This window comes from Trichechus manatus, unplaced genomic scaffold (assembly GCF_000243295.1).
Source record: "Trichechus manatus latirostris isolate Lorelei unplaced genomic scaffold, TriManLat1.0 scaffold00127, whole genome shotgun sequence".
NCBI classification, from domain to species: domain Eukaryota; kingdom Metazoa; phylum Chordata; class Mammalia; order Sirenia; family Trichechidae; genus Trichechus; species Trichechus manatus.
In genome coordinates this window covers 161,881-175,235 of record NW_004444063.1, presented here as the reverse complement: position 1 = coordinate 175,235, position 13,355 = coordinate 161,881, and the positions used below count along the sequence as shown (strand labels likewise).

The window sequence follows — 13,355 nt, the reverse complement described above, 5'->3', positions numbered from 1 at the left end:
AACAACGGTTTAGCTTAACTAGTAAAAAAAAAAGTCTGCTTTGAGCATTGTGCTCTTTTAAGAACTATCTGTATGGGATCAAACTGACAATAGCAACTCAAAAGATTAGACAGGAACCTTAGGGGACAGTGAATTTATGTTTATGAGGGAGGAACAACTCAGAAAAGGAGGGTGAAAATGGTTATAGAACTCAGAATGTAATCAATGTTACTAAATTACACATGTAGAAATGGTAGAATTGGTGTATGCTTTGCTATGTATATTCTCAATAACAACAAAATAAACAAAATTTAGGGAAAAAAAAGGACTAAAAAGAAAGTGAAACTTGATTTGGAAGAACAGAGTGATCCGGAAGCTTTTATGTGAATGTGAAAACACAGCCTCGGTTCTCTGTGGAATTTGGGCATGGGAGCCAGGTTAGGGTTTTATAACTTTGGGGTAAACAAATGGAAACAAATGGAAACTCCTGAAATGGTATGCAAATGTTTGTACAAATGTACAAAAGTTTGTTTGTTTATTTGTTTGGGGCAGGGGGGCGGTGACAGATCATTTTTATCAGATTTTCAAAGGGGTCTATGACCTAGAAAAGGTTAAGACACAGTTTTCTATAATGTAGGACTTCGGGAGATACTTTTCCTGCTTCTTTACACAACTCTGAAATTTCTAATTTCCTACATTAAGTTCATATAATTTCAATAAGCAAGGAAAAAATGATGTGGAAGAAAAGCTATGACCTCAACAACATGGGCTATTTTCTAAGAAAGCACCCATGTAGGAAATTGGAGACCTGAATAAGTCATACAGACTTGTAGGATCCAGTCTTATTATTGCTTATGAACCAGCAAAAATGACTACACCAAACTAAACCTTCAGCCTAAACAAGCACTGAAAATGGTAGTAATAATAGTTGCTACTGTGTGCCAGGTCTTCTGCTAAGGGCTTATACACATTACTTCATTAGTCCTCACAACAACCCCAAGAAGCAGATGATACTACTTCTATTTACAAATCATAGAATTAGAGTTCCAAGAGGTATTTACACATAGCTAGTAGGAGGCAGGACTGGGATAGAACTTTGGCCCAACTCCAGACCCCATGCAATTTCTAATAAGTCCCTCTGCAATTTAAACATGACCCTAGCTAATGACCTTGATAAAAGTATTCCCAAACTCAAGGACTTGGTCCAAATTCTGACAACTTAGTACTTAATGCCTAGCAAGCAAGAACCAAAAGGGCTGGGGTCTCATCAAGCTTATTTGCTGTGGCATCCTCAACACCTAACACAGGTCTTGGCATATAACAAGTACTTAAAAAAATATTTGTTGACAGGAGGGGGAAAAGGGAAAAAAGGAGGCTTTCTCTTGACATCTCAAAATTCTATGGGCTTCAGTAATTCCTGAGGGCAAGAAAGCAGTAAATGCTTGGTAATTCTTGCTCATTCACTCACTTCTAATATTCCGACGACATATTTCTAGAAAACAGAACAAGAGCCACTGCTGGCTCTGAACTTTTAGAGAATGTCTGCCAGTTGCTCTTCCATCTTCTGCCTGGCCATCTTGTCCTGTTCCTCCAAACAGAACATGATCTGCTCAAGGGCAGATATTCATTCATTAATTCATTCACTCATTCAAGAAACATGCTAGGCCCAGAGAACACAATGGTAAACAAGTCATGGCCCTGCCTTCATGTAGTTCAGTCTAGTGGAAAAATAAGTAAGCCCATAATTGCACACAGTGAGTTAAGTGCTAGACAGGGGGCTGAAAGGCTCTTAAGCCAGGGATTCCGGCACCCTGAGCTGTATGTAAAACCGTTAGTACACAAGAGCACATATTTGCTTTCCTGGTAAGACTGTCTATTATTTTCATCCGATTGATCCATAATGGCTAAGAACCACTGATCTAAGCTGAGATCTGAAGGAGGAGTCATAGCTATTCAGAAGAGCAGTGAGTATAAAGGAAAAGTATTCCAGGCTGAGGGAAAAGCCTATGTAAATATCTGGAGGTAAGAAAGAGCATGACCTGTTCTGGGAAACCTGAGACATTCAGTCTGACTAGAACACGGCATGAAAAGGGAGGGATGGTGAGATGAGGCTGGAGATGTAAGTAGGGTCTGGACCACGAGGGCCTTGCAGGCCATGCTAAAGAGTTTAGACTCATCCTACAGGCAATGGGGAGCCCCTGACAGATTTTAAGCAGGTGAGGGACACATCAGATTTATATTTTGGAAAGATCACTGTAGCTGCAATGTGGAAAATGGGAAGTGGGGAAAAAAAGAGGAGGTAAGGTGACCATTTAAAAGTCTGCTGCAGTAAATCAGGTGAGAGATGATAGTGGCCTGGACTAAAGGACTATGCCTTGAAATTCTTTGAATTCTCAGATTCTACCTTAGGGCCCTGCACCTAGCAGTCTCTGATAACCATAGAGAGCCTATGACAGTAAGCAACCCCACAGCTGTATTTGGTATTAAGTGTCCAAGTCATAGTTCTAGATCCTAGCAAGCACATTACATGCACATTGAGGTCTTTTTAGGAGAGAGACCAAAAAAGAGGAGAAGGAGGGAGGAGGCAGGACTTGAAGAATGAAAGAGGAATATTTTTCACTATCACAGGAGACTTGAGAGGTTGAGAAAATCACTAGTTCGTCTTCTTTAGATCATTAGTATAAAACCCAACCCAATTATTCAGTAGAAGAAGCCTCAAGAATGAGAAACGAATGGTAGATTGTCTGGCAGGTCTTTGAAGAACCATAGCTAAACCACAAACCACCCTACAAAGTCTTATGTCTTTAAAGGTAAGAAAAAGGTATGTTCAAGAGTCCTTATGTTATAGAACTTTTCCTCACTCCTAACTTGAATTCTTACTGCTGCAGTTCAGCTGTATGTTCTGAGTAGAAAGAAAACAGAAGGTCCTTATCCTTTGCACAAGCATCCTTCACGTGTGTTAAGATGGTTATTAAACTTTCTTTCCTCTAATCCTCATCTGTCTAAGTCTTAACGTTTGGGTTGCCAATTCAGTTGTCTAGAGCTGAGCATCAAGGCCTAAGTCACACATTAACTTCACATGAGAGACAGAAATGCCACCTCCTTGAATCCTGCCAGTGGGGCTTCAAGTCGGGAGGGAATGGCCTGTGTAGTTATATAGACGTTCAAATCAACCCTAACCACCATCAGGGCAGCATCATTCCAGCCACCCCTAACATCCACAAGAGTTTTGGAAGCTATGAAGTACTCCACAAATAATAAGAATAAATTTTATTAAGCACCTACTCTGTGATGGATGCCTTATACCCATTACCTGCATTTCTTCCCTGGTTATTATTATTCCAGTCTCACAGATAAGAAAATTGAGGATCAGAGAGGTTAAATGAATTTCCCACACACCTGTTAAATGCTGGAGTCAGGATCTCCCAATGCAAGGTGGCTTTACCACTCTTGTGTTTAATCCTTAGCAAAGAGGCCTCCGCATCACAACTCCAACCTCCTCTACAAACATTCATAAAACATTCCCTACCAATGGTGATCCTCAACCTGGATTTCAAGCCTGATATACTCTAAGCCCAGACAAGTTGACCCCAGACCAGCTCAGTCAAACCAGCTGCACCTTAATGGGAGGGTGGTGGGTGGCTGAATAGTGAGCTCTCTTCCTAAGCACTACTTAGTCCTCTGTTGAACCACAATCCAAATCACTTCTTGAAAAAACCTTACCATTTCTGCATCAAAAACAACACATTAAATATTACTTACCCATAAAAAAAAAATGAAGTCCTGATACATACTATAACATGGATAACTTTGAAAACATGTTGAATGAAATAAGTCAACCACAAAAGTACGAACATTATATGATCTCACTTATATGAAATAACAATAGGCAAATGTATAGAGATCAAAGTTTATTAGCGGTGACAGGGGTGGGGAGGACAGGGAAAGAGGAAGTCATTGTTTCGGAAGCACTGAGTTTCTGTTTATGGTGATGAGAAATTTGGCAATGATTATGGATGATGGTTGCACAACATAACTAATGTAATTGATATCACTAAATTGTATACCTGAAAAATGTTGAACTGGCAAATGTTGTGTTATGTAGTTTTTATTTTTTTTAAAAAAGAACAAAATAAAAAATGGGGTGCAAAACTCAAATTCTAGTAAAAAGACCAAGCTTAATGGTTTGGTTGAGACTGGAGGGACCCTGGAAGACATGGCCCCCAGACTCTCTGTTAGCCCAAAATTAAAATTTTTCCCAAGGCCAACTCTTTAGACAAAGATTAGACTGGACTATGGGACGTGAAATGATACTCGTGAAGAGTGTGCTTCTTAGCTCAGGTAGATACATGAGACTAAATGGGCAGCTCTGGTCCAGAGGCAAGATGAGAAGGCAGAGAGGGTCAGGAGCTGGTTGAATGGACACGGGAAATCTGGAGTAGAAAGGAGGAGTGTGCTGTCACAGTACAGGGAGAGCAACAAGGGTCACATGACTATGTATGTATGAATTTTTGTATGAGAGACTAACTTGAATTGTAAACTTTCACTTAAAGCACAACAATAAAAAAAAAAAAAAAAAAGAACAACATATTAGACACTGTACCCCTCACTCCCAAATCTGGGTTTCCTAAGACAGAAAAGGATACCTGATTTAGATGTGATGTGTTAGGGACAGAAAGAAGAAACCCTATGTCACTGTTGGTTCAGCCCAAAGGAGAATACCTCTGGAAGACAGTCACATGGAAGGTAAGGCCATTACTCCTTAATCCCAGGTAGTCCCGGATGCTGCCATCCCTTTTTTCTGAACTATTCTACCCAATCCCTGACTCCTCAGGGGCAAAACCTCAGAAACCAGGCTCTATCTACTACTGCTACTACTCCACAGCCTCCCTCAAGGCCCACTTTGTCCAAAGAAAGGATTCTATTCCCTAGTCCCCCTCCCTCTGTGCCCCGTTGCCTTGGGTTAAATCCTGCTGAGTTGCATGTTGCATGAAGTTCTTTAAAGGCATTAAGACACCATGCAAACACCCAAAACACAGTGACAGGCCAGGGCCTGGCAGGGTCTGGTCTGCAGAATGGATGGAACCAAGTTTCTATGGAATGAGTGCATACATGGGAGTTGAGTGAGTGAGTGGCCCTCATTGTTCTGCTTTGTGCATCATCAGTGTCCACTCCAATTCCAAGCCCCTTGCCTCTTACACCCAGCACGTCCCTGACCTCTCCATCTTACTGTTACTTACCGTATGTTTAAAGAAAGCAGTTGAACATCAGCCTAAATCTTATAAAAACAAGACAGTAACTTTTCTTTAAAAAAAAAAAAAAACCAACCTAATCAGCCACTGCTTACCGTACATACAATAGAACCAGAAGAGTGGGACAGCTCACTCCCAGGGCTTCATTTGGGATGAAGCCCAAACATCTTTTAGGAATAGTGATGGGCATAAGACCCTGAGACCACATCTTCTTTAGACCTCTGTTCCTTTAGACCTATAAAATGGGGATGTTTTAAAAAGTATTTAGTTGCCATGTAGGTCAGGGACACATACAGAGGACAAATGCCATAATACGCAGGATCCATAGTAAATGGGCATGATAAAAAGAAAGGAAAACTATGCTATTTTGGGAAAATTGTTACCCCTGGGATGGAGGTACTGGCTGGAGGAGGAGAGGAGGCAAACCTGGCATCTTACGTATTCCATACATATAGCAAAAAGATAAGCAGATCACAGCACTGTTGGCCTCTCCAGTCATACTATGCTGAAAAGAGTGAAGGACAATTAGGTTGACTGCCCATCCCTGATCTTCTCACAGGCTGGTTGTGTTTGGATACTCTCCAGCGGGCACTCAGACCTCTATTTCACATTTATTCCAAGTTATTTTGGGAAGACATGGTCAAGGATTGTGGAGTTGGTATCTGGAACCACCACAGCACATTTGAGCAACACGAGCTCAAAGGACAAAAAATTAAAAAGACTTTGAGCCTGAGTAAAAAATCCTAACCACACTCAAGTTAAAAGAAAACCATATGTATTTTCTTTTCCTTTTGACCTTAAACATGCCCATAGAAATGGACTTAATAATAGTCAGCTGGGCCTTTTCATTACTAATTTTATGTATTTTGAACCTGAACCTGATAATTACAACAAAATTTTGCAATGTTACCGATTTGTTTTGTTTTGTACCTGTGTGGTTAAGTGCTCAGCTACTAACTGAAAAGTCAGAGGTTCAAACCCACAAGCCGCTCCACAGCAGAAAGATGTGGTAGTCTGCTTCCATAAAGATTTACAGCCTTGGCAACTCTATGGCGCAATTCTACTCCGTCCTACAGGGTTGCTGTGAGTCAGAATCAACTCAATGGCAGTGGGTTTGGTTTTTGGTTTACCAAGACTTAAGCAAAACCAAAGGACTTCAAATATACATACATCTCATATATTGTTGATGGGAGCATAAGCTGGTATAACTGTTCTGGAGGGCAACTTGGCATGTGTGTCAGGAGTCTTAAAATGTACAACTATTTCTTATTCTAGGAATATGTTCTAAGGAAATAATCAGGAACATAAATAAAAATTTAAGATACAAAGATGCCCATTATAACATTATTTATAATGGCAAAATATTAGAAAGAACTATAATTTCTAACAAATAAGGAAATCATTTTTAAATTAGGATACACCCACATGATAGAAACTTACAAAGCTATTTAAAATCATGATGTAATGTGATTTCATTGACATGTAAAGATATTCATGATATATTGCTAAGGCCAATTCAACAAATTTTTGTTGAGCACCTACTATGAAGATCATGCTAGGCAGTAAATTAAAAAATACAGTTCTTGCCCTTATAAAGCTTATGACTGATCAAGGAAATCAGATATTGAACAAGTGATGAGATGAGGAGTGTTACTAAAGAGAAGCATTAAGGTACCATGAAAGTAAATAGCAAAGAGATTTAACCTCATCTGGGGGGAGTATGGAAAGCCTCCCTGCGGAAGTGATGCTTAAGCATTGATGAAGGATGAGTAGGAGTTAGGAAGGATGAATAGCAGTTAGGGGGGAAAAACATCCAGAAAGATGAACAGCCAGTTTTTTAAATAAGTGCTTCAAAAAGTCAAAAGAGACTATTAAACTATACATATAAAATAAACTTATTTATGCAAAAAATATATTTCATGTATGTATACATTTATAAATGTAAAATCTGAAAAGATATAAACCAAAATCTTATCTAAATGTTGTATTAGATATAATTTTTTACTTTTTGCTTGCCCACATTTTCTAAATTTTTTTCTGCAATGAACATATGTGAATAGCATTTAGATGGATGATGGATATGAGAATGGATGGCTACCAGATTCAACAGAAAGCTTGGGACAGGCATCACATTAGACTGCTTTCCTCTCTTGATTCTCTCCTCCCTTCAAGTATCAGAATCCAAGACCTGCTCCTGAAGTACCTTTTCTGCCAATTTCTAACATCACCTTGTTTTTGCTAAGGTACATCCATCATGCCCTGAGGCAAGTTCTAGTGAAAATGGAGCCAACGCTACAATTCATTGCAATCCCAAACAGATTCCTCTCAACACTGATTTTTCCAAACCACACACACAAAGAAGAATGATTGACAGTTGAAGTTACAGCTAAAGAACTGTTGCCAACAAAATGTATTATTTTAAAAGGAAGAGAAATGGGACGGAGAAAGAAAAAAAAAAAGAAACACCTTGCTACTAGGGTTTGAGACTACTCCAAAGAGAATGCAGCTCAAAATTTCCAGTGAAATAGCTTGCTTTCCAGGCTACACTATGAAAATTCCTGACCCAAGGTCAATAGGAAGTAACAGTGGTTTGCTACTCTTAGCAGAAGCATAGCTCCGAGTTGAGACCAGCTCCTTCACATGATGAACCAAGGGGGACACACACGAGGAACTCCCAAAACACAAGTGCCATGTCTCCTCCAACAAGAACAACTCTTGCCCCACCGAGGCTGTGTGCTGTATTAGGAAAAGGGTTAGAGTCCACTTATCTAAAAAGTACCTGCACTCATCCGTTCTGAGCAAGCCCATGTTCATTCTTTCAACCTTCTCTTACTCAGGACTTCCTTAATACCAGGCCTTGTGTTGGGCACTGAGGATTCAGCAATGACAAGACACGGTACCCAAGTACCCAAGCTTCACAATCAAATATAAGAGGCATTTCATTCACTCATTCAAAAAATATTTGAGTACCTACTGTGTACCAGGTGTTCACGATAGAGTAACAAGTACAATAAGGCCCCTGTCCTCACAGAGCTTATATTCTAGTGAGGAGAAACAGAAAAACAACACATAAGGAACCAACCAAGATGATTTCAGATGGTGATAAATATTATGAAAATATGTATCTAAAGTCAAGTTATGGGACAGAAAGAGACAGGGTGTTGAAACTATGGCTCGGGTGGTCAGAGGGGGCCTCTCTAAAGAGGAGGCATTTGAGCAGGAAACTGCAGCTAATGACATGAGAAGCTAGCGCATGGGCACTGCAGACACACCAGAAAACAGACAAGAGTATAGAGTGATAGTCACCACACTCAGAGTAAGCACAGAGTACTTGGTGAGCATGTGGAAGGGTCATCTAACCCAGTCTGGGGGTATCACCAAGCTCAATCAGATGGCCGGCCTCCTTTAGTCAGCAGTGATTAATGGAACACTACGTGTGCCTGGTCTAGACAAATTGAGGAACTACAGACAGGAAGCTCAGCCCATGAGTTTCAGGGAATTCAGTCCCAGAAATAACACATGTGGAATAGGTGAACAAGTCTATGTGGTATGCCCAGGAAACAGGTGCTCCCTGAAAAGTTGGCAAAGGCTATCAGTTCTCCCAAATCTCTTCCACACCCCTGCAAAGGCTAGAGGAGGCCCTGGCCCCTGCTTTGAAGGAAGGGCTAGGGAAGTACAAGATGTGGACCAGCTGACAGAGCACCCTGGGCCTGGAAGTCAAGAAGCCAAGAGTCACTCATTGATTGTGTGACAAATGGTAAGTCCTTTCTTTTCTCTCAGCCTCAGTGTCCCTCATCTGCAAAATAAGAGATCAGAAAGCCTGGGGATGAGCTCAGGAATCTAAATTTTTAACAAGCTCCCCACATGATTCTGATGCATGCCGAAGTTTGAGAACTAAGAGACTATAAGATTCCACCTCCTCTTACCTCACAGAGAACAAGTTGACATAGGGCTAGATATATGACTGGCCTGGCTCAGCTATGGTTCCATCAAGTCCTCCACAGTGCAAAGCAAAGTATCTGATACACAGAAGCTCCTTAGGGTGAATTTCATAGACTTCTCTTCCCTCCCTTCCCTCATGTCACCACCCACAATGTTCTCCCAGTGGGGCTGCGGCCCCTTAACTGTGAGCTATTGTTTGTCCTCACCATACCTGTGAACATCGCACAGAAGTAGGGGCTGCAGGCTGCCAGGACCACACGGTGGGCTTCAATCTCGACATCTTCTGCTATGATCATCACGTCACACAACAGCTGCTTACTGTAAGATATCAGTGAGGAAACAGGGTGGGTCACAGCACGAACATACTCACCCCTAGCCATACAAGGGACATGTTCTATCTTGAGTTAGGCAGGGGATGAACTCATTGACTTTTCCAAGTCCCTGATAAGTCTGATATTTATGCTTTTCAAAGTCACACAGAGAGATTCAACTACACTGTGGCTGCAAATTCAGGGCCCCTTCATTTGTCTTCACCTCTCTGCTTCCCAACTCCATGAGCTCTGACTGAGGCTTAGGGGGAGAGTAGCTCAAGGAGCAGTGGGAAAAGCTCAGTGCTGTCAACTGAATGGCTGAGTGAATGCTGAGGAGCATGAGCATGCTGCTGAGGTGAGACGCCAGTGAGAGCAAGTATTAACAATTCGCCAAGGGATCCACTACATCCAGAATACTTGGAAGACTCAAGCCAGATCGGCAGGACTCAGCTATTTCTTCTCCCACCCAGATATAGCATTATCACTAAGAAGACTCCCCCTATACACACAGTGTGCCCTAAAGACTTTGTGCAAACTCCAGTCATTGCAATTATCAAGAATATTGTAATTGTCTTACTTGTTTTTCACCACTACTCTGTAAACTCTGAAAGGAACTTGTCTTATTTACTGTTTTACCCTCGAAACCTGGCTGCACGCCTAGCACATAGAAGGCCTTAAAATTTTTAATAGATGAATGAATGAAATGAGATCAATCCACACTCACAGACTGAGTGGATATTTGGCTATTTTGGTGATTGAAAGGATGCCACAAGCACTGCAAACCCAAGAATTTTTCCTTTACCAGCCTTCCATGTTCTTATCATGCCAATCATTAATATAATAGTTAGCATTTACTGAGTTACATCTGCCAGGCACTATTCTAAGTACTTCTTTACATATATTATTTCATTTAATCCTTCCTAAAATCCTTTAGAACATTGTTTGACTTGCTTGCTTTGGACATGTCAACAGGACGGATCAATCGCTAGAGGAGGATATCATGTTTGATGAACTAGAGGGCCAATAATGGGAGACCCTCAGTGAGATGAACTGGCACAATAGCCAAAATGATAGACTTGAATATGCTGGAAATTGTGAGAATGATGCAGACAGAACAAGGCAATGTTTTGCAATGAGTCAGAGTCAAACTCAACGGCAGCTAACAACAATTGTTTAAGGTAGGGCTATTGCTATCCCCATATTACAGATGACAAAATTGAGGCCCAAAGAAGTTAAATAACTTTTCCAAGGTCACACAGAAAGACAGCAATGAAGATAGGATTTGAACACAGACAAAGGAACCCCAGAGCCTGTGCTCTTAACTTCTGTGGTGTCCTGATCACCACCTTCCTTTGAATTAAAGCACTGCAGGTAGGAGGAAATATAAACAGGACAAACAGATTTCAACTGTGATCCGCTGGTAGTGGATTTAACACACTATATTGGTTTGAGAAGTCTGAAGCCATGACTAGGTTTGGCGGGAGAGTGCTGAAACCAATGAATGAGTTTGCTGTGGTTGACACATAAAGAGAGATATATATTTTCCGTCCCTGGTGTAGGACATTAAGCCATTGCCAATCATTTAAATGTTTTTTCAGGTTCACTTATCAGAGGAATAGAATCATAAAGCCTGAGAAGGGTAGAGTCACAAATGCCCTTAGAGATCATCTGGTCTACGATGTTCAGTGAAGTAAAGTGACTTGTCCAGAGCCACAGATGCGTCAATCTTGAATCTAGTTCTCCTGACTCTGGATATAGTGCTCTTTCCACTGTAGCACAATGCCTCATGACTGGTTGACACTTAGATGGGAAAAGGCAAAAGGCAGGTTAGCGCTAATAGGGAGAGGTGGTTAGGAAAAAGAAAAAAGGTTCAGCACATAGAATAAGGCACAGTGAGGGGACTCCTGGGTAGGGTGAGACCTCTGGACACCAAGAAACAGAAACCAGGGGTGGGATGTCACACCGCAGTGAACTACAGGCCCCAAACAACTTTATCAGAATAAACCAGCTCAGGTGGGAAGAGTACTGGCTCTGCCCTAGATGAGAGTATGGACAAATGACTTCACCACAGTTTTCTCACCTGTCTTAGTTACCTTTGGGACGTATATCATGGAAACAAACGGGATTGCATGTCATCTTAAAACAGGCTGGTTTTTCAGTATGGTCAAAATTTACTTAAAAAATTTGTTCCTAATATGAATAGGCTTATCTTGGACATTTTCACTTCTATTAAGGATTTTAGGGAGAAAATGGAGTTATCATTGCTATTTAAGGGCAACTTGGTTTAGGGAGTTTTGTTTGTTTGTTTTCTTTTCTTTTGGTAATCAGTATTCCAATATAAGGAAACTGTTGACACAGATGGATCAGAAATGCTGAGCAAATTTTCAGTGCTAAGAGCTGAACAAGCAAATGTCAGAGTGAGATATCTCACACTGACCCAGAGTTGCTGATGATTCTTGAACAAATGGGAAAGGGACAAGAATGGAGGGGAATGAGGTTTTAGAAGCCACTTAAGTAAATTACAGAGAGCAGTTCTGATGAGTGGGAAGTGCATATTAAGGCCAGAGAAACTCAAACTCTGGAAAGCAACCAAGAGAAACTTGCCAAAAACTCAAGGTGTGCTTTCCCTTGGGGAGGAATGAAGGGGGGATGGGAAGCCTGTCTGCACACTAGAGACATCTCTATGCATCCACTGCGCATAGAAGAGGGAAGAGGCAGTCCTGAAGCACAGCATGGCCCATGAGCACTCTCATTCCATTTACCAGGACTCTATAAGATCCTTCTTTTCTGAGGCAATGGATTTTCAACAAGCATACCAAGATAATTCAACTGGGAAAGTACAGTCTTTTCAACAAATGGTGCTGGGACAACTGGATATCTACATGCAAAAGAATGAAGTTAGACCCCTACTTCAAACCATATGTTAAAAATTAACTCAAAGTGGAACAAAGACCTAAATGTAAGTGTTAAAATTATTAAACTCTTACAAGGAAACATAGGGGTAAGTCTTCATAACTTTGTATTAGGTAATAGTTTCTTAGATTTAACACCAAAAGCAAAAAACAGAAAAAAAAAAAAGATAAGTTAAATATTATTACAATTAAAAACTTTTGCACTTCAAAGACACCATAAAGAAAGTGAAAAGACTACCCACAGAATTGGAGAAAACTTTTGCAAATCATGTATCTAACGAGGGACCTGTATCTAGAAATATAAAGAACCCTTACAACTCAACAATAAAAAGGACAAATATCCCAATTAAAAAAATTGGCAAAGGATTTGACTTGACATTTCCCTAAAGACGACATACTAATGGCCAATAAGCACGTAAAACAATGTTCAACGTCATTAGTCACCAGGGAAATGCAAATTAAAACCATAATGATACCACTTCAGACCCATTAAGATGGATATAATCAAAAAGACAGATAGTAACAAGTGTCAGTGAGAATGTTCAGAAAGCAGAACCCTCGGAAACTGCTGGTGGAAATGTAAAATGGTTCGGCCACTTTGGAAAACAGTCTGGCAGTTCCTCAAAAGGTTAAACATAGAGTTATCATATGCCCTGCAATCCCACTTCTAGGTATATACTCAAAAGAAATAAAAATATGTTCACACAAAAACTTGTACACAAATGTTCATAACAGCATTATTAATGATAGCCAAAGGGTGGCAACAACCCAAATGTCCATCAACTTATGAATGGATAAATAAAATGTGGTATATTCATACAATGTAATATTATTCATCAACATACACACAATGGAGTACTATGCAATGAGAAAGAACAACAATGAATCTGTGAACCATCTCATAACATGGATGAAACTGGAGGACATTATGCTGAGTGAAATAAGTCAGTCACAAAAGG

At 40.5% G+C, this 13,355-nt stretch overlaps 1 protein-coding gene across 1 annotated transcript in view; it reads right to left on the bottom strand.

The window, feature by feature from the left end:
* Positions 1 to 13,355, bottom strand: part of KLHL3 (kelch like family member 3) — a 119,007-nt gene that overhangs the window by 83,355 nt on the left and 22,297 nt on the right. Inside the window, exon 3 of the mRNA XM_004384689.1 lies at positions 9,385 to 9,491. Coding sequence (XP_004384746.1) covers positions 9,385 to 9,491 — 107 coding nt within the window. The remainder of the gene's footprint in view (positions 1 to 9,384; positions 9,492 to 13,355) is intronic.